Raw genomic sequence first — 25,548 nt, forward strand, 5'->3', positions numbered from 1 at the left:
TTCTTCTTCCTCGCGGTTCTGATCAACAGTAACGAGTCATTTGGAAATGATGACATAATGACATCATCTCATGTCTGTACCTTTAAATGTCCTGGTGCGAGGAAACCAGTTCTCTGCTACACAGACTGGGAAACACGTTCTGGTCTCTACATTGACGTCATCAGAAAAAAATCCACCTGTGACCAGAGTTTCAGAGCACAGACGGTGTTTCCTAGATCAGCTGTGTCCAGTCGGACCTGGACGTCGCTGTCCTGCAGGTTTTTGATGTATTCCCGGTTCCTGTCTTGGTTCTGCACAATGACTGATTAGTTTGAGTCTGGAAAACATGTAAAACCTGCAGGATTGGTGTTCGAGAACCAGAGCTGGACATCCCTGTTATACACATATAAAATATACGCGTACTGGTCACAAAGATGATTGATGATGATGATGATGATGAAGGATTAATGTGAGTTACTGGTCATCCCTGTACTGTAAACTATCCTGAACATGTCTGTTTATCTGAAAGATGATGTTTTTATGAATATTTAGCCTGTAAACATGACATTATAGTTTCCTACTTTTTTTTCCCTCTCACTAAAATATTAAACCTTTTAATGTGATTTCAAACCAAATAAATAACAAATGCTAACCCCATCAAGTAAATAAAATAAAGGACTAGATCATTTCAGTGATTATTAAGCTTTTAAAATGAACCCTTTCATGCATAGCGGCCATATAGTGGACACCTATTTACAAGCTTCTTTCTCGCAAATTCATAAATGAGGATATAAATCTATATTTTATAGAAGATTTACATAATTATGATTTAATATTATAAATATTTTATATAATACATTAAAATAAATCATAAATCATGATGAATTCCTAATATCAATAAAAAAGATATAGCATATGTCTGTAGAGATAAAATACTGTATGTACAACATGTTGCATTGTTATTTTTTATTAATTCATGCATGAAAGAGTTAATTTTATTTGTATTTGTTGTTAATAAAAGTGACCAGCATCATCATTATGTTTTCTTCTAGTTTAGAAGCTTTTTGCACTTCAATGTTCATTTGACACATTTAACCCTTTGGTGCATCGTTTCCACTAGTGCACAATTTAAAAAGCTGTTTTCTAGAAGATTCATAAATGAGGATGGTATATTTACACTTTTGCCACCTCAGAGGAGACTCCCACTGCCACTCACTGAAGAATAAACATAGTATAAAATGTTACAGACACACTTACATGTAATCACCATCTTTACCTCAGTGATAAACAGGAAGAAAATGATAATACTCAATTTTTATAGAATAATTTTAATATATAAATATGACAATATATTATTTTATCAAAAAAAAAATGATAGAAAAAAAAACTCAATGGAAAGTCAAATAATATTAAAGACAAAGAAAAGTGTCTGTACACGTCTGCAGGAGTAAAATATTGCATGTGAAAAATTGGGACAGATTTTTTTAATAATTCATGCATCAGAGGGTTAAGATTAGTGTTCAGTACAATTAAAACGTCGTCATCTTTACTAAATAAATGCTCTAAGCGCGGTGTTATATCTGGCACTAGCGTGTGTTGTAGGTTTCTTCCTGTTTGGGGCTGAGGAGGACTTCCTCTCAGGGCTCAGATGAGGAAGTTTATTTGTGTACATGTTTGCCGCAGCCAACAAATCATCTCCAGAGTTCAGGTCCGTGTGTTTTCAGTAATGATGTGAGCGTAAACAACCGACTCCCCCTTCCTCTCTAATTCTTCATCACAGCCATCACTGTCCCTCCGTCTTCCTGACAGCTGAGAGAGTGAGGCAGGCGAGCAGAGAGAGAGAGAGAGAGAGAGAGAGAGAGGAGCTGGGTGTTTTGGGGTGGGAGTGGAGGGGTGGGAGTACTTTAGAATATGATTTGCCTTTGTGGTGTCCTGGAGGCCAGGGAGCTGCTGGAGAGTCAGACTAGCTCCCTCCATCTTTTACTTGGCCTCAGGTGTCATCAGTGCTGTCTTGGGGAATCTCATTTGTCACACACACGCGGGGGAAATCCAGCACATCACACACACACACACACACACACGGAGAGAATGCAGCTGCAGCTTGAGTGAGAGCTGCCACTTGCAGCAGCAGACGTGGCGACATTGGCCCAGCCCGGTGATTTGTGACGACAGGCTGGTATGACTGGCAGCTACAGTAACAGCAGGCCGGCCGCGGCTAACAACACACAGCACGGCGTCACGGCTGCTCCTGGCTGCAGCACAGGACCACCGAGCACCACTCCACACCTGCACAGCTAGCTGGACGGTTTCCTGTCACCTGAGAAAATGTGAAACCCCGTTTGCTCTCAGTGCAGGTTTCGTTTGTTTGTTCTGTTACTTAGACATTGATGGTTGGAAGAAACAAACGAAAAAAAAAAGTGTCTGGAAGGAAATAAATCAGTTCTGCTGCTTTCAGGAATAGGACTTATTTTTCATTTAACATAATATTCCTCCTGAATAAAGCATAAGCTTGATTGCTTTTTACCTTATATAAATTTGTTCATTTGTCTCTTTTTTTTTACTTGTCTTGTTCAGCATCACATCAGCAGAACGATGGTCTGACTGCTGTTGTGTTGAGCAGATTTATTTGCACTTGATCATCTGAAGTCTTATTGTTTATTTTGAATAAGTGTTGGTATTACAGATTTTGCATAATACTGCCCGACCTGATCGGAGAGGATAGAAAGAACAGGGAAAGTAGACAGAACAAGGAGGAGACAGAAATACACCACATAATGGTGGATGCAAGCTACATCAATGCAAGCTACATCTGTAACATGATGCATCTAATGGTTGTCCGTAGGAGGAGGAGCACCAGAGATGAACTAGTGAAATTGAAACCATGTATTTCAGCGGAAACCAGAAACATGCAAAGAAAATTTACTGTGAATATCAGTTAGTGAGTAAACCTGCAGGACGACACAGTGACGGTGTTAGCATGCAGGATATACGGAGTGAAAGGTGTTTGAAGAGGAATGATCGTATGCAACCTGCCTACAGAACGGCCAATTCAATTCAATTCAATTCAATTCAACTTTATATATATAACGTCAAATCACAGCAATGCCATCTCAAAACGCTTCACAGACAGAGAAGAAGAAGAAAAACTAAAAAAAAACCTAATGAAAGCCAATTCATAATAGCCTATATAAGGACACCAACAGATTGAGTTGGAGGCCAGACTCAGCAGGTTCTTCTTTAATAGTTCCCAGTCTGGATTTGAGGACTTTTCTCTTTTTTTTTTTAATCCTGTTAAAACTCAAAACATATGGCAATAATAAACCTGACGCAGCAAAAATAACTAACAATGCATAAATAGCAGTTTTGTTACTAATTTGTAGTTTAAGATTGATCTTTTAATAAAGTCCCAGTCACTCAACATGGAAATAAGCTCATTAGGCTCTTTCCCACTGTAGGAACCATTTGACGTTCCTCTAACCTTTTCAGTTCTTTCGCACATTCGGACAGATCAGAACTTAGGGACCATGACCCTGAGTTCCTATAACCATTTCAGCTCCTACTCAACTTCCGGGTCTTTCCTTAGTTCTTTAGGAACGCATGTGACGAAGCAGGCTGACGTAGGTGATAGCTACGCCCTCGCGCTGAGCGCCGCTACTTAATTTCCGCATCGTCAGACCCCGCCATTTTTAAAAACCACTGTTTACGGAAGCATGGAGAATGTAGCTGATAAGTGGACGGACGACAAAGTCAGAGCCCTGCTGGCCGTTTTTTCAGCCGAGGAAATCCAGAGGGTTTTCGAAAGCGCACAAAGAAGGCGCATTTAAGAAGTTAAACTTACACGACAAAGGTGTCGTCTTTTTTCTTGCTCCATGAAACGAAGAAGCATCATCTGCTGCTTGTTTTTTCTTCTACTGGCTCTCTTTATGTTGTCTTCCAGCATCTGTGTTAGCCGCATGAAGCGATGCTTCATGATTAATAAACCCGTTAAGCAGGTTACCAAAACGATGGCCTTGTCGATCTCCATTTTTGCTCCTTTGTGGTGTTTTCCTCTTCGCGGTTTGTTTTGTTGCTGAGTGGCGCTAAAATAACACGTCACTGTCGCAGATGGTTGCGTCAGATCGGTAGCGATCGGGTCTCCGACTCATGTCCGAATGCAGTGACACGGTTCTCTGGCGAAGGACAGTTCTTAGAACGCTATTCGTTGTAAGAACGTCTCTGTCCGAATGAGACTATTTTTGGTGTTTTGTTTGAATAAAAACTGGGACTTCAGTGAATGAAGTGAAGTTTATTTTATTACAGTCACACATAATTAATTTCTTTATACCTAAGGTTGTTAGTATGTAAGAAAAAGGCAAAAGCAAAAAGTGTGTATATGTATGTATGTACATTTACACCAAAATAAGCTACTTCACATTGTACAATTAAAACAAACAAAACAAATGTGCTATAAATACAGTATGTGAATATTCCATAAACTGGAAGATCATCTTTTTTTAAATAAAATAAAGAAAAATACATTTTCTTTTATCTCCTTACCAGCTTTATTCCCTAGTTGAGCCTTCAAAGGACGAACGTCTTTGTTTCACCCATTATCGGGATTTTGGAAAAATACATATACAATCATCTTATATTTAATTATCTGATGCTTAAATTACTTTTGGACCCTTCTGGAAGAGTATTCTGTTTAGCTTTCAACATAATTTGGATTGCTTGGTAATGAACTAAGTCGTTATTTTTCATAAGATTTAATAATCGATGGACTCAGTGATGGGCCAGCACACAGCTCTACTCTGAGTCATGTACGGGAATATTAAGGAACAATAAATCATAAACACAGCTATATTTGTCAGTTTTAAACAGAATACCAAGTGATTTTGATATTTTTGCTTTAATATGATATAAATGTTGCTTACAGGTTAATTTGGAGTCAACAGCAAACCCCAAAAATTTAACATAAATTCTTTTAGAGTCACCGCCGTCTATTTCCAGCTACGTTTATATCAGATCTGGTTTGGTTAAATTTAATTTTCTTTGTCAGCCCCAGAATTTAATTTTATTTCATTTTTTTATTTTATTTGTCATTGGCAAATATAATACATCTAAACTGGTGAGACAAGCTACAGATATAAATAAAGACAATAAAGAGTTTTGGACTAAACACAGAACCTTGTGGTATTCCACATGTCCAGCTCCTGTAGCTTTTAGCTGAACACACTGTTAATGGTTTTCCAGATAGCTTTTAAGTCGAGAAGGAATAAAACCTGGAGTCCCACAGTTTTTAAGTTTTCTCCGTAGCGGAGTGGGTCAGTGGTGTCAGAGGTGTGTGATTATACCTGCTGGAAAGTCATTACTGTCCAATCAGAACCGGGCTGCCTGAAGTACATTCATTATGGTATACAGAAAAAAATCTGTTGAAGAAATAGCTTCAAAAGAATTATGGAAAGTTAAGGAAGAATGTGGGCCTATAATTTTCCATAAGATGCTTGTTGCCTTTCTTAAGGAGGAAAATATCCTTTGCTATCTTCCTTTCATCTGGAACAACACTATGCAGGACTTAAAAATTAGTGCAAAAACTTCTTTAATAATCTATTTGATTTATATCAGCTGTTTTTTTTTCATTTATTTTTAAATGCTTTCATTGTGTCAAAGAGATCCATTTAAGTCATTTCACACAGAAACACAGACTTCATATTTGTATTTATTCTGTTACCAAAGAAATCCTTTTTTTTGTCCTGCTTCATCCTCACGTCATCAAACTGGCATTTAAAGGGTTAAAACAATTGGAGTAATGACATATTCGGCATCTATGATTAGGACTAAAGTTGATTGAATGATTTCAGAATAAAATATTATTCTAAAATGTTTTGTTAAGCGTTTCTAGCAGGTTATGGGAGATGACTTTCTTTCCTCTACTGGTAAATCAAAGCATAATAAATAAAAGATTACGGTTAAGGGAAGCATTAAAAAGTAAACTGGCCCTCACAACTAAAACCACATCCTCTTGGAGAAGTAATGATGGACAACTTGTTGGTCGCATCCATGAAACCCAGTTGCGTGGTGCGTTTCATGGATATGCACTGCCTGGAAAACACAGAGCATCCAAGGAATTATGGGAAGTTTCATGTGATTGTGGGTGAAGCGCCTGAGACTGCAGGATAAATTCATTTCCTTTTGCATGGATAAGCCTAAACATACTGGTTCTGCCCTTTTTGGGGCTTTGATGGAGCTCAAGGTTTTCTTTAATAGTTATTTATGTGGAAAACCAGCTGCTATCTCATGAACATGATATATATTTTTAAAGTTTTTTTCCAGACTTTTTCTCACTGAACTCATTATAAACGATAATTCCCTCGCTGTTTGTTGCATGCAGGTGAGTCAGTACACGTTTGCCATGTGCAGCTACAGAGAGAAGAAAGCCGAGCCTGTGGAGCTTCTTCAGCTTGATGGCTACACGGTGGACTACACGGACCCTCAGCCGGGTATCTGCAACCGAACCACACAGCCACACACACTGGTTTAATAACGCCAGTGTGAAAGAGTGTTCAGCCACACATTTGTGTTTTTATTACACGTTGGGGGGTGGCCAAAGCCTGTTGTGTGCATGCATCTGTTTAGGTGTGTGCGTGCATCTGTTTAGGTGTGTGTGTGCATCTGTTTAGGTGTGCGTGCATGGGTGCATGGGTGCATTTGAGGAAGATAATTAGGTGTTTTTACAACTTGTTTGGTTGTATACTTGGATGTGTGAAGACTTGTTTTTAATGGGACACAGTTTGAGCCTCTTTTTGTATGAAAAATGCTTTATAAATAAAATTTAAATGATTGTACATATTTGGACTTCTTTAGATTAATTAATCAATCTGACTTTAGTAACATAATTCATGTGTGTTTAATCTTCAGGGCTCGAAGGTGGTCGTACGTTCTTCAACGCTGTAAAGGAGGGAGACACTGTGATCTTTGCCAGTGATGATGAACAGGACCGGATCTTATGGGTGCAGGCCATGTACAGGGCCACAGGCCAGTCGCACAAGCCGGTGCCCCCCACCCAGGTCCAGAAACTCAACTCTAGGGGGGGAACAGCGCCGCAGCTGGATGCACCTATATCTCAGTTCTGTAAGTTTTCATCTGCACATTTATCGTGACGATGCTGCAGACAGTTAAAAAGGCCGATCTGTTGTTTACATTACGAAAGTAAAACCTTTATAAAAGGTAATATTTGTTTGCCAAATGCAAAAATAACAGAGCAGAGAAATTTTTTTTTTCTTTTTTGTTGCTCAGCACCTCGTTTCCCCCTCTCATTCTGTTTTTTTCTGTAAAAGAAGCTTCGTCACTGGTTTGTTCTGGTCACAAACTGCACATGTTCTTCCTCTGCATGCTGCTTCCCTCTGTGGTGCGGAGCCGGCCCAAGCCTTGAGCGTACCGAAATGTGATTTAGTGGGATGGCAGACCACCAAGGCACCAAATATGCCTAAATATTACTGGTTTGATTATTTTAATCACTGTAAAAGTGACACAACCATTAATTTGCTTTATTTTGCAGTATGTGCACATCATACAGATGTTACTTTGGCTGTATTGTAGGTTTTAAGCCCTTGATGCCTGAAGTCGAAAACTTTCTACAAAACATTTCTGGCTTTTGTTATTTTACGTCTTATGTGTTTTTAACCAGTTTGTTTCTTTTATTTATTTAATTTACTATTATTTATGTACCGGCAATTTGCCGGTAGTAAGTCGGATTCGTTTCCGGTGAGGGTTGGACTCCGCCAAGGCTGCCCTTTATCACCGATTCTGTTCATAACTTATATGGACAGAATTTCTAGGTGCAGCCGAGGTGTTGAGGGGATCTGACTTGGTGGCCTCAGGATTGGGTCCCTGCTTTTTGCGGATGACGTGGTCCTGTTGGCTTCATCTGGTCATGATCTCCAGCTCTCGCTTGAGCGATTCGCGGCCGAGTGTGAAGCGGCTGGGATGAGAATCAGCACCTCAAAATCTGAGACCATGGTCCTCAGCCGGAATAGGGTGGATTGCCCTCTCCGGGTCGGGAGTCAGGTCCTGCCTCAAGTGGAGGAGTTTAAATATCTCGGGGTCTTGTTCACGAGTGAGGGAAGGATGGAGCGCGAGATCGACAGACGGATCGGTGCGGCGTCTGCAGTAATGCGGACTCTGCGCCGGTCTGTCGTGGTGAAGAAGGAGCTGAGCCAGAAGGCGAAGCTCTCGATTTACCAGTCGATCTACGTTCCTACCCTCACCTATGGTCATGAGCTGTGGGTCGTGACCGAAAGAACGAGATCTCGTATACAGGCGGCTGAAATGAGTTTCCTCCGCAGGGTGGCCGGGCTCTCCCTTAGAGATAGGGTGAGGAGCTCAGTCATCCGGGAGGGGCTCATAGTAGAGCCACTGCTCCTCCGCATCGAGAGGAACCAGTTGAGGTGGCTCGGGCATCTGGTCAGGATGCCTCCTGGACGCCTCCCTGGTGAGGTGTTCCAGGCACGTCCCTCTGGGAGGAGACCCCGGGGAAGACCCAGGACACGCTGGGGGGATTATATCTCTCGGCTGGCCTGGGAACGCCTCGGGATCCCCCCCGCAGAGTTGGCAAATGTGGCTGGGGAGAGGGAAGTCTGGGCTTCCCTGCTTAGGCTGCTGCCCCCATGACCCGACCCCGGATAAGCGGCAGAAGATGGATGGATGGATGGATGGATTATTTATGTATATATTGTTATACAATTTATTGTGGTTTATTGTAAGTTTTGACTGCTATTAATTTGGTTAATATATAAATGTATGTTATTTCAGTCATTTTCTTTTTCTTTTTTTGTCCTATGTTTTATTTTACTTTATTATTATTTACTTTGGTGTTATTTTACACTTATACTCAAAACAGTGTTGAAACCTTTGATTCGTCATGTATAAAATACATGTAATACATACTATCTATCTATCTTATTCAGTTGTCTCGTGCCTTGGGCCGACTCTGCTGTGGTTGAACTGCTGTATTGCTGACGTGTTGGTGGCTTTGCTGTGTGTCTTTATGTTTCTCTGTTTGTTCCTTTTTTTTCCACGTCTTGTAAACCTTGACCCTGCTATCTTGTAGCTGGATTACAGGGTAAGTGCTTTCCTCTCCTTGTTTTTCTTTTTCCTTGGTTTTTTTGTCTCTCTGTTGCAGCAGAAAACATCTGCTTTGGTTGTGTTTCTGTCTTACATGCTGAACATGTCTTTCCTGATGGATTATTGATATTATTCTGAGAATTGATGATATTCAGTAAATGTTTCTAAGAAAGGGTTTAATTGCAACAAAAAAGCTCAACTCCATTCTAAAGCCACTACATAAATACATGAATGAATGAATCTCTTGCCACTGGAATAGCTGACTGGAATAGCTGACACTGGTTCTACTGGTATGTTTATCCTTCCCACACCGTCATGGTAGCAAATCTAAAAGTAATGCAGAATATTTACCATATATGCTAGGACTATATCAAACAGCAGGTGCATCATCAATATTTAAAAAGCCTTTTTCTCAATGAGTCATGTTTTGGACATAGTGAACAGAGAGGATGTGGTACACATCTTTCTTTTTTTTTTTCTTTTCGACTGCTTTACTAATATTATTCCAAACTTCTATATAGCACAAAATTATAATCATACACAAAGTTATACATATTTTGTTAATATTTGCACATATTTTCAACAGAAATGCAGTTATTTTCACAACACTCAGTGACACTAAAACAAGCTATTAATAATGATAAGAAGAAGATGACGAATAAAAAGAAGATTAAAAAGAAGAAGAATGAGAAGAAGAACAGCAACAACAAACTGTTTATTTAACTAAGAAGAAGTAGATAAATATAGATGAGGATTCCTAAAAATGTGGAACTGGGGAACTGCAGAATGTTGTGACAGAACATTTTTGAGTTGCACAAACTGAATGCAGGCAGGAGTTTGATAAATCCACATAAGTGGTGTATTATTGATGCTAACAGATGCTAAACAACTGGCTTACATTATTTGTTCATTAATTCAAATGATAAAAACAGAGTTGATCTTGGTTACAGTGTTGTGAATGATCCAAACAGCTTTTCTTTGTGTATCAATGATGAAAATCTGCTCCATATATCTGCAGAATCATTTTGATTTGCTCAAACTATTGAAAAGTAGAGAATGTAGTGTGATTTGTAATGGACATATTTAACCTTCCTCAGTCCTGAAATTAAAACTGATTGTCTATTCTAAGTTAAATTTCCTCGTTATTTGATTGTTTTCACAAAGCATGAAACTTATTTTTATGAACTCCTTTAGTTTCATTCAGGTTTATTGATCATTTACTAATATCAGGCCACCATTTTAATTTGCACATTTCTGAAGTAACCGTCTCCAGCAGATCTTAAAATTACCCCAAAACAAAAAAATACTCTGTACTAAATCCAATACATTTAATATTGTGTAAATATAAGTAATGTAGTGGATAGACAGTTTTGGGCCCAGTACTAACCCATGAGGGACACCACAAGCAATGTCTAAACAATCATTTTTATGAAAGAATTATTGTCAACCCTGTTTTCTCAAATTGTGGGAGAAAGAAAACATTATTCTGTTCACTGCACATGCGTAACTTTGCACTGAGTAACAGATAGCTAAACACTTAGTTTGGCGTTTAAAAGGTGAAAGGATGGTTCAGGCATGAAAGTAAATTGAGGCTTTACTGTTCGTCTTCATCACTTGCTTTACAAGCCAAACTTTCTTTCTTGTGAAACTGAACTATGAATACAAGAGTATGTTTCAATAGATAAATAAGTAGATCACATTAATGGCACAAAATATGTGGTTACATGAGCTACACGCTACGTACAAAAAAATTAGCATTTACCAATAATTAAAAGGCTGTAAAATAATCAACTAATATACACAACTATAAACAGTACAAATATATTAACTCACAAACAAAGCTTCTCCAGGGCTCAAGATTAGTGACAGATGCTCTGGAGCACATGTCCCATAATTAAAGATGGCTGGTCTGACCTGTGACCTTGCCCATGTGACTTTGACAACCAATAGAAAGCTAAGAAGTTTCAAAATAAAGGAACACCTTCAAAATAAAAGAACATTCCATTACAAACGTGCCTGTAATTTGTGAGGTGGTGTTTGTTTGCAAAGCGACAACTTGAAATGATATTTGACATAATTACGACATCTTGTTGTCTTACAACAGTGGGTGAAAAAAAGAAAAAAAAAAAAAAGCTTTGAGCTGTGATTCTTGCTTCTTTCTGATTTTCTCATAAACAGGACCTTTCTTTACAACAAAGGCAAACCGAAACAACTGGAAAGAAAAAAGTGTATAAAGTAATGAGAAAAGTCTTCACGCACGTCTAAAATCAGGATGAATGAATAAAGATCGATGTTTGGTAGAAACTGAATGGACTGGCGAGCTGTCCAGGGTGTACCCTGCCTTTCACCCAAAGACTGCTGGGATAGGCTCCAGCTCTCCTGGGACCCTTCAGCGGTCTGGATAACGAATGAATGAATATTTGGTTAAAACTGAATGACAAGTGACCTGTCCAGCATGTACCTGCCAGATGAATGTTTGTTTCAAAATTGAAAAGATCAGCCTTTGGATCCCAGCAGATTGTATCTGTCCTTCTTTACCATCCTGTTCCTGATAAAGCTCAGTCTGCTGGCACAATGTGGCATATGAGAAGTAGAAAAGTGGAGTTTTTAATCCTTAGTCAGTCTATTTCTGTATGTTTATCTAACTCATGTATCAAAATTTTGTTGGGTGTTTAAATGACTAGATGTTAAAACATCTGCTGAGTATTTACTTTTTAAATCAGCCTGTATGAAACAGAAATAAAAGATGCCCAATTAAGGTCCAGGAAAATCTACCTTAACTTTCTAAAAGATGTTTTTATTTTTCATCTTCAGTTTCCGTGTTATTTTTCCAAGTAGGATTTAACCTAAATAAACCACTATTTTAACCCACTCTGGTCTTTGTCAGGTTAAATATTCAGACAGTGGACCAGTGGATTCCAGCCTCCACCAGTCTCATACGCTGCTATGAGAACTTCTTGGGTAAAACAACTATCACTGGTTGCTATGGTGACTCCAAGTATCAGAGCTCCATTGATGATGGATTTTTGTAGTTGTTCCAAACTTTGGATAAAGCAGCTGATCTGGAACCAAAGACCGTATATAAAAAGATGAACGTAGCCTCTGTGACATCACCCGTAGGTTTCTGAAGAGCTGAATTGAAGCTCGGTGGGTGGTTCCTACCATCACCATCTTGGCAGGGGCATGCGTGTCGTCTTGCCCGGAAAATACAAATATGGTCAAAGAGGTGGAGCTCAGAGGGTTGCTGTGAAGGTCATGGTGGATGATTGACATTGAGAGAACTCCAAGCTGCCTATAGCTAAGAGCTAACTGAGCTAACCCGGAGATAAAAGAAGCTAACCAGCTAACAGATGTAAGCGGGCTAAAGCCAAGTCACACTGTGAACTGGCTAAAAACCGGGGTTGTTCTACTTTCTTCTCACTTAAAGCAGGAGATCGGTATCTGTCAATCAAATGGACACACCCTAAATATGCCGAACTTTGAGATGAAATTACTTTTAAATGGGCGGGTTAGAAAAAAATTCACTCCCCCCACAGTTGTCATGAAGGTTAACCTGACCTATTAAACTGAAAATGGATTTTTGTACCAGGCTGTAAACATGTTTATTTCTGCTGTTAAGTTTGTCTTTTTAACATGGGAGTCAATGGGGATTTGCTCTGTTTTTGAAGCCTGTAGTGGATGAAAGGGGACTGTAGTTTTATGTACTCCCGCATTGACTTCACTTTTAACTGCCGGAGGCTTTGTCCATCTTTTATATATGGTCTATGTCTGGAACCAGAGACTCAGAGTTTCTATTTAGACAGAATTCAGTAAACCTGCTTTCAGGAGCAGGTTCCAGGTACAGATCTGAATTCAACTCAAATCAAAATTTATTAATGAAGCACTTTTCATATTTTAAAAACATAGCACAAAGGTCTTTACACATTACCACACAAGCACACACACCTCCCTCACCACATACACATACACTTACAGGTACATGTACACACCTACAGGCTTTGTTTACACAACCTATAAAAGCTTTAGAGAAAAAAAAACAAAAAAACGCTGCAGAATACAGAGCACCCCGAGTCACCACACCAACTAAAGGGGGTCGCCTGCGCTAAGCCCAATCCAGCAGACCAAGGCTGGAACACCTACATTCTGGCAGCAGGTCAGCAGGGGCCTACAGCAACAATACAAAGCCAATGATCCCCAGACCAAGCAGATGCCCCCATTAGACAGAGGCAATCTAGTCAGAGTCAAATCAGTCCCCAGTGCAGGCAGCCCCCACTAAGGAACCCCATTCCCTTCACAACCCCTCAAAACCCTACAGGCACTCCTCCTAGCCAGACTACCAACAAACATAATTATAATTTCTTGCACACACTGACATGAAATTAATAAAAGACAGATAAACGTTACCAATATTTAAATGTCTATTGGAACATTTATAGCTTAAAAAAAAAAAAAACTTTAATCAATCTGTCTACCTGCATTTGATATCACTTTATCAGTTTGAAGGAAATTACAAACTCCTGAGATGAAATGGTAAATTAAACTAGCTGAACATATTTTGTGTGATAAATGGATAAAGAGATGATCTTGTGTTATTGGAAGTAAACTTACTGAACGAGCTGTTTTTGACACAACCACTGGAGTCCCACTGGGTCTCTGCATCTGGTAATTACCACGTTAAAAGTGCTAAGTCATGAATAATACAGTGTTCTTTCCACACAATTAAATCAGGCAGCAATCACTCAATGTTACCAAATAACTATGTGCCGGTTCACACCTGGAGCAGTGTAATGAATAATATGCCGTCATGTCACTCTGCTTCCCACCCCCAACCCAAATCCAGACAGTCTGCATTAAAACATCGACAACAACGACGGCAGCAGTGGAAGCGCCGCTCTGCTGAGATGTGAAACTCCGCTTCACAGTTTACTCTCTTTCTCTTCTTTAGTGCACTCACAGTTTCATTTGTTTTGGCATGGCGAGATTAAACCAAAACTAAACCGCAGCTCAAATCCAACTCGAAACTTTGGCTGATTTTCTCCTTTTTTTTAAGTATTCCAACCCTTAGTTTTTAAATAAGAAGCCATTTCTTCTATGGCATATTCCTACACATTAAACCATTCACTGCTAACACATATGATCCACATTTCTACAGTACAGTATAAATCTCTGCCAAACATGAGAGCAGGCAGTTTGGGGATTAATTAAACATAAATGAATGAACAAAGAGAACTTACAAACATCTCAGCTGGGAGTTTAACAGGAACCTTCTTGCTGTGAGGAGCACTAACTAACTCACCACCTTGTTATCTCATTCATATTGTCATTATTTCCTACTTTCTTCACTCTTCAGGTGATCTGCTTTCATTGTTTTCTTCAGGCAACAAAAGAAAAAAAAAATCTTTTCTTTTCCAGGTTATTGGGCCTAATTTAGGAAAACCCCATAGTTTATCTGCTTAAATGTGTTCTTAAGTTGTTGTTTTTATTTTACACAAACTCTCACAGAAATTCACCAACATGTCCATGTTTGTATCTTTCATTATAGATTGATGAAACCGTTCTGTCTGTTAGGTGAAATAATGTAGTAGCTAGCTGTAATTAGCAAGTAAATGAAATGAATGAAATGGAAAAAAATTAAATGAAAAATGCTTTATTAATCCCCAAAGGGAAATTCAATAAACAGTGAATAAATAAATGATAAATAAATAAATTATAATAATATAAATAAATAAATTCAATAAACTTAGTAAACAGCTAAGATGTGCATTAAACCTGTTTTTTCTCAGTTTTAAAGCAATACCTTGGTGATAAGTATTCTCACAGTAATAAACAGATCATATAAAAGCAACTTTACAAACAAATAGGTCATTAATTACTCATTAATTACTCCAGAACTTGGACAGCAGCCTGCAGTGTAGTCCAGATAGTGCAGTCCAGATGTATCAGGACAAACATCACCATGGTGTCGTGGATGAAGAGAATAAATGTAGAATTAATGTTCCTCTCTATTTGCACATTACACTGTCCACTGTTTGTGAAGCAAATGACTTCCTGCCGTGTCCAAACCATAGACTGTATATGAAATATGGACGAAGCCTTCGGCGGTTAAAAGTGAAGCCTATGCGGAAGTGCATAAAACCACAGTTCCCCCTTCATCCACTAGGGGCTGCAAAACAGAGCAAATCCCCATGTTGTTGTTTTTTTTGTTTGTTTTTTTTTTTGTCTTGTCCAGCATTTAGGCAAGCAGAATGATGGTCTGGATGCTGTGTTAAAAATGTTAAAAAGACCAACTTCACAGCAGAAATAAACATGTTTACAGCCTGGTTCAAAAATCCATTTTTGGTTAAATAGGTCAGGTTTACCTTCATGACAACTGTGGGGGGAGGGAATTTTTTTCTAACTCGCCCGTTTAAAAGTAATTTAATCTCAAAGTTCGGCATATTTAGGGGCATGTCCTTTTGATTGACAGGTACCAATATCCCACTTCAAGTCAGAAGAACGTAGAACAACCGTGTTTAGCCGGTTAACAACGTGACTTAGCTTTAGCCCGCTTACCTCCGTTAGCTGGTTAGCTCCTGTTATCTCCGGGTTAGCTCGGTTAGCTCTTAGCTACAGGCAGCTCAGAGATCGCTTGATGTCAGTCATGCACCATGATGCTAACAGCCCCCCTCTTAGCTCCACCTCTTTGCCCATATATGTATTTTCCGGGTGAGACGACACGCATGCCTCTGTCAAGATGGTGATGGTAGGAACCGCCCACCGAGCTTCATTTCAGCTCTTCAGAAACCTACGGGTGACGTCACAGAGGCTCCGTCCATCTCTATATACAGCCAAACACATCCAGCATCCTTTAACCTCTTCATTACCACCAGAGGTTGACTGCAGTATCACCAGCGACCTGGTGGTTATTAAGAGGTTTGGATGGAGTGATGGAATACAACCCTTTGGCGAGGTTGATCAGTAATGTCATTAACAAGGAGGACAGTGGTGTTAACACGAGGTAAATTATCATGGATAACTTAGCCTTTAGGACAAAGTTACTCAGTTCAGTCCTATGAAGGCCCAGCAGGTTTACCACGTGTCCTTGATCCAACAGAGCTGACTGAGTGAGTCTTTATGCAGAACCTGATATGCTATTAGATCCATTTCATTTGATTCAGGTGTGTTGAAGCAGGAATACATGGAAAACCTGCATCACTTGTAGGACCGAATAGACATGTGGTTAATTGGTCACTTATACTTCTCAGATGAAAGTCTCTTTGGATAAAAGTGGCTGCCAAATGACTAAATAAAATAGAATAAAGTGACTAGCTACATATATTAATACATTTGTTGAATAGGGCTTTACTTTAAAAAAGGAAGAAAAAAAAAAGGCTTGGAGTTTTAAGAGTTAATCTAAATTTGATGTAATCAAATTTAGATGTTTTCAGCAATAAAACATCATATTTCCCAAAGTTTCCATGTTGAAACATCTTCCTCATTACCCTGCAGGGGTAAATTATTAGATGAAACAAGGCTCTGTATGTCTTCATGTCCATAAAAAGCAGACCACATGGTAAATAGCCCCAAATGCTTTTGACCACTAGAGCCAGAACCAGGACATTGCCTGATGGTCCCCCTCCTCCTGATCTATAAATGAATATCAGCCATCAATCATTGTCAGGGCCATCCTTCTCCAGCCCAGGCGCGTGGGGTTGACTTGTGTCACTGTATGTTACTGTCCAGCCTTCCCGCCTCCTCTCCTGCTCACTCACATCAAACGGACCTGACAGGCCACCAGTTACAGACCAAAGGGGCACCACAATGTCACCTTTTTAGATTTTTGGGGGAGGGTGTCAGGGTGGGGAGCAGAGACTTGTTGAGGGGCTACAATAAGCTCCCAGCAGCCAGCTCTTTGTTTGCTGTGTTTGACTGACAGATGGGTATCTTCGGCGGGCAGTGAAGAGGACGCTGGCTGACAAATCTTCTGGCTGCTGTGAAGCAACATCTAACCTTCATTCACATCAATCCAGCTTCGTTCTGTGTTAGAGTACATCCAGCCGGATCTACAGCTGGATGAAGAGGCAGGCATTTATTGAAGAGTTTCTTATTTTTCTCAGATAATTCTGTCAGAAATAATTATATATATAAAGATGGTCCTGTAATGGACTGGTGACCTGTCCAGGGAGTACCAGCCTCTCGCCAAATGTTTGCCTGGATAGGCTCCACCTTTCCTGCGACCCCGAATTGGAACAAGTATTTAGAAAATGGGTGGCTGGAGGGATGGATTATGATTTATAAAAATGCAAAATAGAGAAAGAAAACAAATCAAAAGAAAATAAAAACTCCACTTTTCTATTTTTAATCTGACACATTGCACCAGGGCCGGCACAAGTCTTTTTGAGGCCCGAGCAGCCACCCTTCCCCCACTCAAAACCACCTCAGCACTGTCAGGGCTAAACTTTTACTGCCGCTTCATCATTTCACAGCAAATAAAACACACCGATTCATTTGCATTATTTGTAGTTGTGCTGCGTGATACTGGTGTCACTTTGGCTTTTAACCCCAATGAAGTAATGCATTTAGAAAATGCATTAACTTTCACTTTAAAACCTCTTCAACTACCACAAATGGTGATAAAGATCCTCTAAAGGTTTGCCGAAACTTGCTGCACAGGCAAAAAAAAACCCGAAAAAACTGCAATCTGATTTACTAACAGCACACACTGAGGGCTGTGCTTTCAAAAGGGGCAAAATATGTCTGCCTCAAATTAGTATGTATGTATCTATATGCTATATAGAATATGCGATATAGGGCGTTCATTCACATTTTTGCTCTATCAAACCCAAAAGCAATTTTGCTCATAGAAACTCCACCATATTTAATACGCTTCAAAAGGACGTGCAAGCAGCCTGTTAATTGTGCACCCATGGCTGCAATTATTGTGATAACAAGGAGACATCAAAAGGGCAAAGGGACTCAGAAGACATTTTTCTCCCTTGTGTGAGTATTTTTTTTAAATGAACGAGGAGACAATAATAAAAACATATAGCTTTTCCAGCTTTTTGGAGCTGTTGGAGGAACTGAGGATAGATTTGGAGAGAAAGAGGAGTAGTCACACAATACCTGCAATCACAAAAACATTCAGTGTTTTTGCTTCTGGGTCAGTCCAGTGTACATTAGCAGTCACAGCTTGGATCTCCTTGTTTTTCAGATGTGCTTTCCAATTCCGGAAAGCCATGTGTGACCAGATGGCTGGTCATAAGTTTCTATGCATTCAGTCAATAAATGAGATCAAACAAGTTTGTTTTGGTTTTTTTTTCAGAACCACATTGCCTAGATTAATAGGTAGATGACTGCACCCATGTTCAGCTTGTGCACCCCACAGACACTGAACATGAGTAATCACACTTTTATTTTTTTTATTTGTATTTATCTTTCCTTCTGTTTTTAAAATACATTACAAATACAATTTTTACATGGCTAGCTCGTAGGTGGGTCAATTTATGAGACTGTGTCATATTTATTCATGTTTTCTTGCTAGGCATGGGACTCGATTACAATTAATTTATTGCAGAAAAATTAACAAATTTAATTGCGAAACATTTGTCATTGCACAGTTTCCAAGACCCCTATTAAAGAAAAAGTTATTTTTTTTAGTTGTCTTACTTTAGCAACTTTTTCTGGTGATACTGGAAACTTTTGGTGAGTAATGTGAAAGCTTTAATGGTTTATTCTGAGTGAACAGAAGCGGCTGCTGCGTAAGCTCCGCCCCCGTCCTAAATAACACACAAGAGGCTTGGTTGCTGAAGCCAACTTCCAGCTGAGGTCAGAGCGGGAGGTGCCTGATCTGCTGCATGATCATCATAAAGTTGCCACTGCGCTTTGGTCTTTGGCATCCCCAAATGACAGCTAATTCAGTGTGTCCTTTATCCTGTCTCTTCTCTGAGAGCTCTCCAGCCACTAAAAGTCAGAGTAATGTTGATTCCTGCCTTACCTCTTGTTCTGTTCATTTCGCTCCTTTTTCTGTCTTCCACTAATAATATCCTGCTGGCTTTACTTAGTGAACCAACCTTGGCGCGCGATGGTGATGTAAGGCCATAAAGTAAACACAGCTGCAAAATGAAGCTCCAGGCTGGAAATAAAAGTGGGAAAGTGGTTTTTAAGCACCAGGGTGCTGCAGGGTAATGACAGCTATGTGGAGTTCACCATTTTAAAATGTTCATTTTTCATTTAGATGTAGCTGTCTTTAAATTATTGACTTGTCTTGAAGTCACAAATATTTTTGAGCCCGCTTCTTTTTACAAAATATTTAATTTATTTAAGTATTGTTTGCCAGAAAAGAAAAGAAAAGAAGACAAACACAAATTAGTGACAACAACGTCAGACATTTATCCATGGAAAGAACGAACAGAACAGTTTCTAACAAAGGATGAAAGAAGGTGAATCAGTCAATCAACCATCTACAGGCTGGTTTCTCTGGCTGCTACAGCACAAGCCTGGAAGAATTCATGTTGGCTGAATGTTTCTCTGATTGGTTTTAAATAAAGCTCACAGCTTCTGAATGTTTCCTGTGCTGCAGTGAAATAGTGCTGCTGCACCGTCAGCTGTCAGAATCTGTAATCTTACAGCTGAAACTCAGACTCGACCCTGGCGTTGCCGTCTTGTACCTTGTTGACATTGACCACCCAGAAAAGCCGCGTGTCAGAAGCACAGTCACAGCAGCTGCTGTTCTCTCCTGACTTTTACCTCCAACAAGCTGGACGGCTTCTGCTAACAAAGCTCAGAGCAGAGTTTCCTGTAAAGCCAGCAAGCAACTCCTGTTTCAAAGGAAATTAAAATATTTAAAGTTATTCTATTAATTAAAGTGTTTCTATGTTAACTTCTACAGATTAAAGTTGATAGATATGGGTGAAGATGTGAATGAAAATGTACAGAATATGAATGTAACCCTTAAATCACCAAACAAACCTACCAAACAGACACCTTGCAACACCTGCCCCATGGTTTCAAACATTCATAAAGACCACCTGAATGAATGTATATGACATTTTATGTGGGATCTCCAAATAAGAAAACTGTGGAAATTGTGTAGAAAATGACAACGTATAAATGAAACAGAAAAAGATTAATACTTAAGTGAAGATTAAATTCAACATATTTCTACATTTTACATCTGTTAGATTCTCTACCAGGAGAATCTTGTCAACAAGGTCACGAGAACAAGCTAAAACTTGCCTTGCTTCAGCCTGAAGGGTGGGGATTATTGCTGGAGGGGGGCTGGTATGCACAGATAACAATTAAGCCTAACTCATTACTCATAACTCACAACAATTAATTCATTTCCCGAACCGTTTAGTTTGATTAAGGGTCACAGGGGAGCTGGAGCCTATCCCAGCAATCTTCGGGCCAGAAGCAGGATACCCCGTGGACAGGTCGCCAGTCCATGACAGGGCCAGCACAGAGAGACAAACAACCAGTCACACTCACACTCAGACATAGGGACAGTTTAGAGTAACTAATTAACCTAACATGCACGTCTGGATGGTGGGAAGAAGCCGCCAGCCAACAGTTAATCATGTTATTTTATATTTAATGAGAAACAACCTCGCTCTGTCTGGGACAGAGCGAGGTTGTGCACACAGCCGTGTCCATGTCTTTGGATGGTCCAGCCACCATGTCCATGTGATGCCCATGAGGGTTTAATTTGGGCTGCAAATAAGGGTCCCAAATGGGTTTTTCCACACTTTCCACTGTGGCCTCACCTGTGTTTGCCCCAATGGGTTTCAAGTTGGTGCTGACATCGGCTGTCCTGTTTGTTATGCTCAACAAGGTTCGATCAGTCACACACTATTCAGAGCCCCGCTAGAAAGTATGAACTCATAGATGCATGTTTTTTTTTTTTAAAAATAAAACACATTCAGATACATTAAAATGTCTTGAGTTTTTGCCATCTTCTATGAAAAGTAAGCTTTTTCAGTATTTGAAACACAACAGGAAGGAAGTTTGTGGAATTTTCTTTTTTCACTCGTGGTTCCACATGAACATATAAAAATGGATCATAACTACATTTCTATACCTTTTTATAATTGTGTACCATTCTCATGAAAGGAAAATGGTTTAATTAGATTCCTTTAATGTAAAACTGCATTTATTAGCATTTTAATGGGCATTGTATGAACATTTGCTTCAGATTTTAGTTATAAACATTGAATAATTCTGAGATTAAAGCAAATTAAAGCATATTTATGGCTGATATTTGCTCTCTGTCTGTCAACCATAAACAGATGCTGATCGAGCCCAAAAACACGGCATGGATGACTTTATTTCAGCTAATCCCTGCAACTTCGACCATGCCTCCCTGTTTGAACTGCTGCAACGCCTCACATTGGACCACAGACTCAACGACTCTTACTCCTGCTTGGTGAGGAAAACATTCGTCATCAGTGTTGTTCAAATCAAGATCAAATGTTGTTGAAAAAACATAGGATTAAATCCTGTCCTTACATTTTCAGCCTTTGAGGAACTATTAACATTTTACTAATTAATAAAACATTAGTTAACTCTAAAATCCTGCCATGTTGTTAGAAGAGCTCTTCTGAAATGACCAGAAACATAAAAAGTATATTTTCATGTTTCTGGTATGTAGGGACATCAAGGAACTTCAGCGTCTTTCACTATACCTTTGTAAAATGTAAATACATTAAAAAAAAACATAAACCCTTATTTTTTTCTTTATAGAAAATAAACAGATGTGAAAACGACATATTTTACAACTTCATGGAAAATATGACCTCATTTTGAATTTGATGTCAACATCACAGAGAAATTTAGAAGAGAAGCAACAAAAGGCTGCAAAAGTGATTGGTACAAAAAACCCCAACAGTTTGACAAGCGATCAGGTTGACTGGCAACAGGTCAGGAAGAACTGGGTATGACAGGAGCATTTCAGAGTGATAGAGTCTCTCGGATGTGAATATGGACAGAGGTTCCCCAATCTGGGAAAAACTGGCTCTAAAGATTGTGGAACAATTTCATGAAAATGTTCCTCAATGTGAAATTGTGAAGACTTTGAAGATTCCACCATCTACAGTATTTAATATGATCAATATAATGAGTGAATCAGGAGGAATCTCTGTGTGTGCTGCAGGGCTGGTTCAGTCCTGGTCAGGTGTTTGTCCTGGATGAGTACTGCGCTCGCTACGGTGTTCGAGGCTGCCACCGACATTTATGTTACCTGAGCGATCTGCTGGAGAGGGCAGAGAACGGCGCCATGATCGACCCCACCCTGCTTCACTACAGCTTCGCCTTCTGCGCCTCCCACGTCCACGGAAACAGGTAGAAGTCAAACTGCATCCGAGTCACGTCCGGTTTCATGTAAAACTTCCAACTGAGCTTCAAGTCTTATTTTTTTTCTTTGTGCAGCACTGGGTGATGGAAGTTATATTTGTTCCTCTCAGCGGCGTTGTCTCCTCATATCGGTTTATTTTCTCACCATATCATGATCTGGGAGATTTACGGGAAATTAACAATGCAGGAAAGACGGGTGAAAAGGAGTTTCACGGTCAAAACGAGATACTTGTCACATTATCAGGATCATGTGACATTATGCGGTGCTGTATATAGTAATTCAGCTTATGTATACTTATGTTTCTGCATACAGAGAGACGGAACTTTAGCGTCTGTCTCAAGTGGTGACCAAAATCATTCTGAAAAAGGCTCAAAGGTTCACTGTTACAACATTCAAATAAACAAAGGTAGAAAATAAACATTTAAAACAATAAAAAGATGCAAAAAGAAGGAAAAAGGAAAGAAAAAGCAACTGCTGACGGTGGGCCTGCTTCATACTGGTCAGGGTGGTCACAGTGGAGGGAATGAAAGACTCATTCGGGACTTCGTATCGTCTGGTTAAAAGATGCAAGTGGAAGGAGGCGTGAATGGGAGGGGTCCTCAGCGTTGTGGTGGTGTTCCTGGTCACCCATCAGCTATACAGCTCAGACAGACGTGTTTGGTTTGAACTGATTACTTTACTGGTTTGTCTGTAATCCTAATCCAACTTGACCAATGTTATCAGATCGTCTCTCTTGTTCCAAAGTGATCGCACATCAGACAGTGGATCGTTCCCTCTCCTCCTGAGTCTCTTCCATACCCCGCCTCTGGATCCTTCTTTCGAACTTCCTTTCCGTAAGAACTCCAGCGAAGCTTGAAGAATAAGAAACATCTCTGCTGGCTCTTGTTGAGTGTTTGCCAGGACACAATCAGTCAAAGAAAGCATACATGAAAACAGTAATATGTGAAGAAACACAACATGCGAACTGTGTCAGGAGTTGCTCTGTATTCAGAAGACCTCCCCCATTCTTGTAACTAAAACCTCCTCTTATCCTGCCCACTGAGTCCATGTTTGGCTCAGTCCTGGCAGAAACTCAATGTCGTCCACCAAGAGGAGGTGGCTGATCCACTCTGTGGTGATCTGGCAAAAGTTCAGGTTTAACAAAGAATCTCATTGGTAGATGCTGCTCTTGACAGGAACTCTTGTCTCTGGCTACAACAGTAGAACAGTGGACAACATCTTCTCTCCCTTTTGGTTGAAACAGTTTCTGAGGTTCAAACTGAGCATCAGAATGAGGAAAAAAGGGACTTTAAATGTTTCATGTTGTTGGTCTGAGCTAAAATTCAGGAAACTGAGGTTACAATTCACACACTCACTAAAACTGGACAATAGAAGATGGAAGAACGTTGCTGGTCTGACGAGTCTCCATTTCAGCTGTGAAGAACGTTTCCAACAACTTGTTGAACAGAGATACGTTCACACTGGCACTGTTTGGTCCGCTATGAACAAACCCTCTTCCACTTCCACAGATAAACCAGTGTGAAAGCTCATTCCCAATCTGGTGCAGAGGCGTTAATTCTGGTTGAAAACTGGGCATCTTGGTTCACTTCGAAGTGAACTCTGGTGCGATTTGCTTGTAGTGTGAAAGCAAACAGACTCTCTAGCGAACCTGAGGGAGGAAATGACGTAGATCAACATGGGGAATATCTGGCTGCCTCTTTTGCTGCTCATACTGGAATGATTCTGGTGGAAATCAGATCAGGTTTGAACACCAAAGTAAAACAGAAACCAGACTGAATATTGTTTATTGTCTATCGTTGTTCCATCGTTTGCTTCTGGTGAACAAGCTAGTTTTGGTCGTGGCTAATTATTGAGCCAGATTTTCCTGTTTTCTTGGTCAGTACTGGCCTGGGGGGGGGGGGGGGGTTGATGTGTGAATGCAGCCTTTGACAAAAACAGAAAAGTAGGTTTGCACACTAGAGGTAGCTCCAAATATGTTTTATTAACCAAAGCGAGTGACGTTATATTTTGTATATTATGTTGCACTGTCAATCTATTTACATTTTCATGTCATCATGATGGTTTCCACCAGATGTTTGTTGTCATGCATTATAGACTTATATGTGTAATATTGTATTTAGCGAGTATTTTTCTTTGTACAGTTCTATCTGTTTATATTTTGTCACTGTTTTACTTTTTTAAGTATATATGTACATACACATGTTGGTGATTGCCTTTTTCAGATTGGTTGGGCGATCAAACAGAGATTAGTTGAGCAGGTGCATCACTTGGTGTTCTCAGTCTGAGGAAGGGCTGTGGCCCGAAACGTCACTCGCTTTTGTTAATAAAACATATCGGGTGTGCGGACCTATTTTTCTATTTTTGTCATTGGATCCGGCACCTAGTTTTATGTCAGTGAAGATTTGCACGATGTAAACTTTTTTCTACATGAATGCAGCCAAGACGAAGGCAGCTGGGAAACAAAAGGGAGTCCAACTGGTAGTAGCAAGGTGGACCTGGCATGTATTTCATGATTTAAACTGTGTGCTGTGTTGCTTTGTGAATCCCTTGTTTACCTCCTGGAATCTTGATGAAACGTGGGGAGTACATATCAACATCTCTGTGTCACGACGCCTTCTCAGAAAGCTCTGTCACTTCACTTTGGGATCAAATGGTGTCATTTTCTGAAGCTTCAGGAATCATCTGGCCTTTCCTTCAGTATGAACCCCGTTATCTAAGTTGCACTTACTTACCTCACATCTGATCTGCTGGGATGTACTCACACATCAAATCTGTCAACATCACCGTCAACCATCTGTGGATGAAGGAACAAAGATAGACGAGGGCCACTCCAGTGCTGAGAGCAAAGGTCAGGGAGAGCTGTCTGTCAGGACCCCCTTCACCACCTCCCCCTCATGCCTCCAACTTACCCCGTCCTCCGTCTATTTATCCATCCATCCTCCGCTCTGCTCTGCTGACATGCAGTGATGGAGGACGGAGGCTTTCTGATCGGCTTGGACAGACGGACAACACTGGAAGACACAATGTCATTTCGACTGAAAGTTGTGCAGAAACAAAAGTTGAGTTTAAACTGATAACAGGATCCACGCAAATCCATATGCAAATCTTTTTTTTAATGTTAAATCCAGAAAAGATTGAGC

At 39.9% G+C, this 25,548-nt stretch overlaps 1 protein-coding gene across 2 annotated transcripts in view; it reads left to right on the forward strand.

Moving 5' to 3' along the window:
- Positions 1–25,548, forward strand: part of cadpsa (Ca2+-dependent activator protein for secretion a) — a gene marked incomplete at both ends in the record, with an annotated part of 183,268 nt that overhangs the window by 58,001 nt on the left and 99,719 nt on the right. For both annotated transcript variants that reach the window (XM_079241905.1, XM_079241906.1), the window contains 4 exons: positions 6,350–6,458; positions 6,877–7,089; positions 21,345–21,481; positions 22,208–22,395. In XM_079241905.1, the coding sequence (XP_079098031.1) occupies positions 6,350–6,458; positions 6,877–7,089; positions 21,345–21,481; positions 22,208–22,395 (647 nt within the window). The remainder of the gene's footprint in view (positions 1–6,349; positions 6,459–6,876; positions 7,090–21,344; positions 21,482–22,207; positions 22,396–25,548) is intronic.

This window comes from Telmatherina bonti (assembly GCF_933228915.1).
Source record: "Telmatherina bonti genome assembly, chromosome: 6".
Taxonomy (NCBI): Eukaryota; Metazoa; Chordata; class Actinopteri; order Atheriniformes; family Telmatherinidae; genus Telmatherina; species Telmatherina bonti.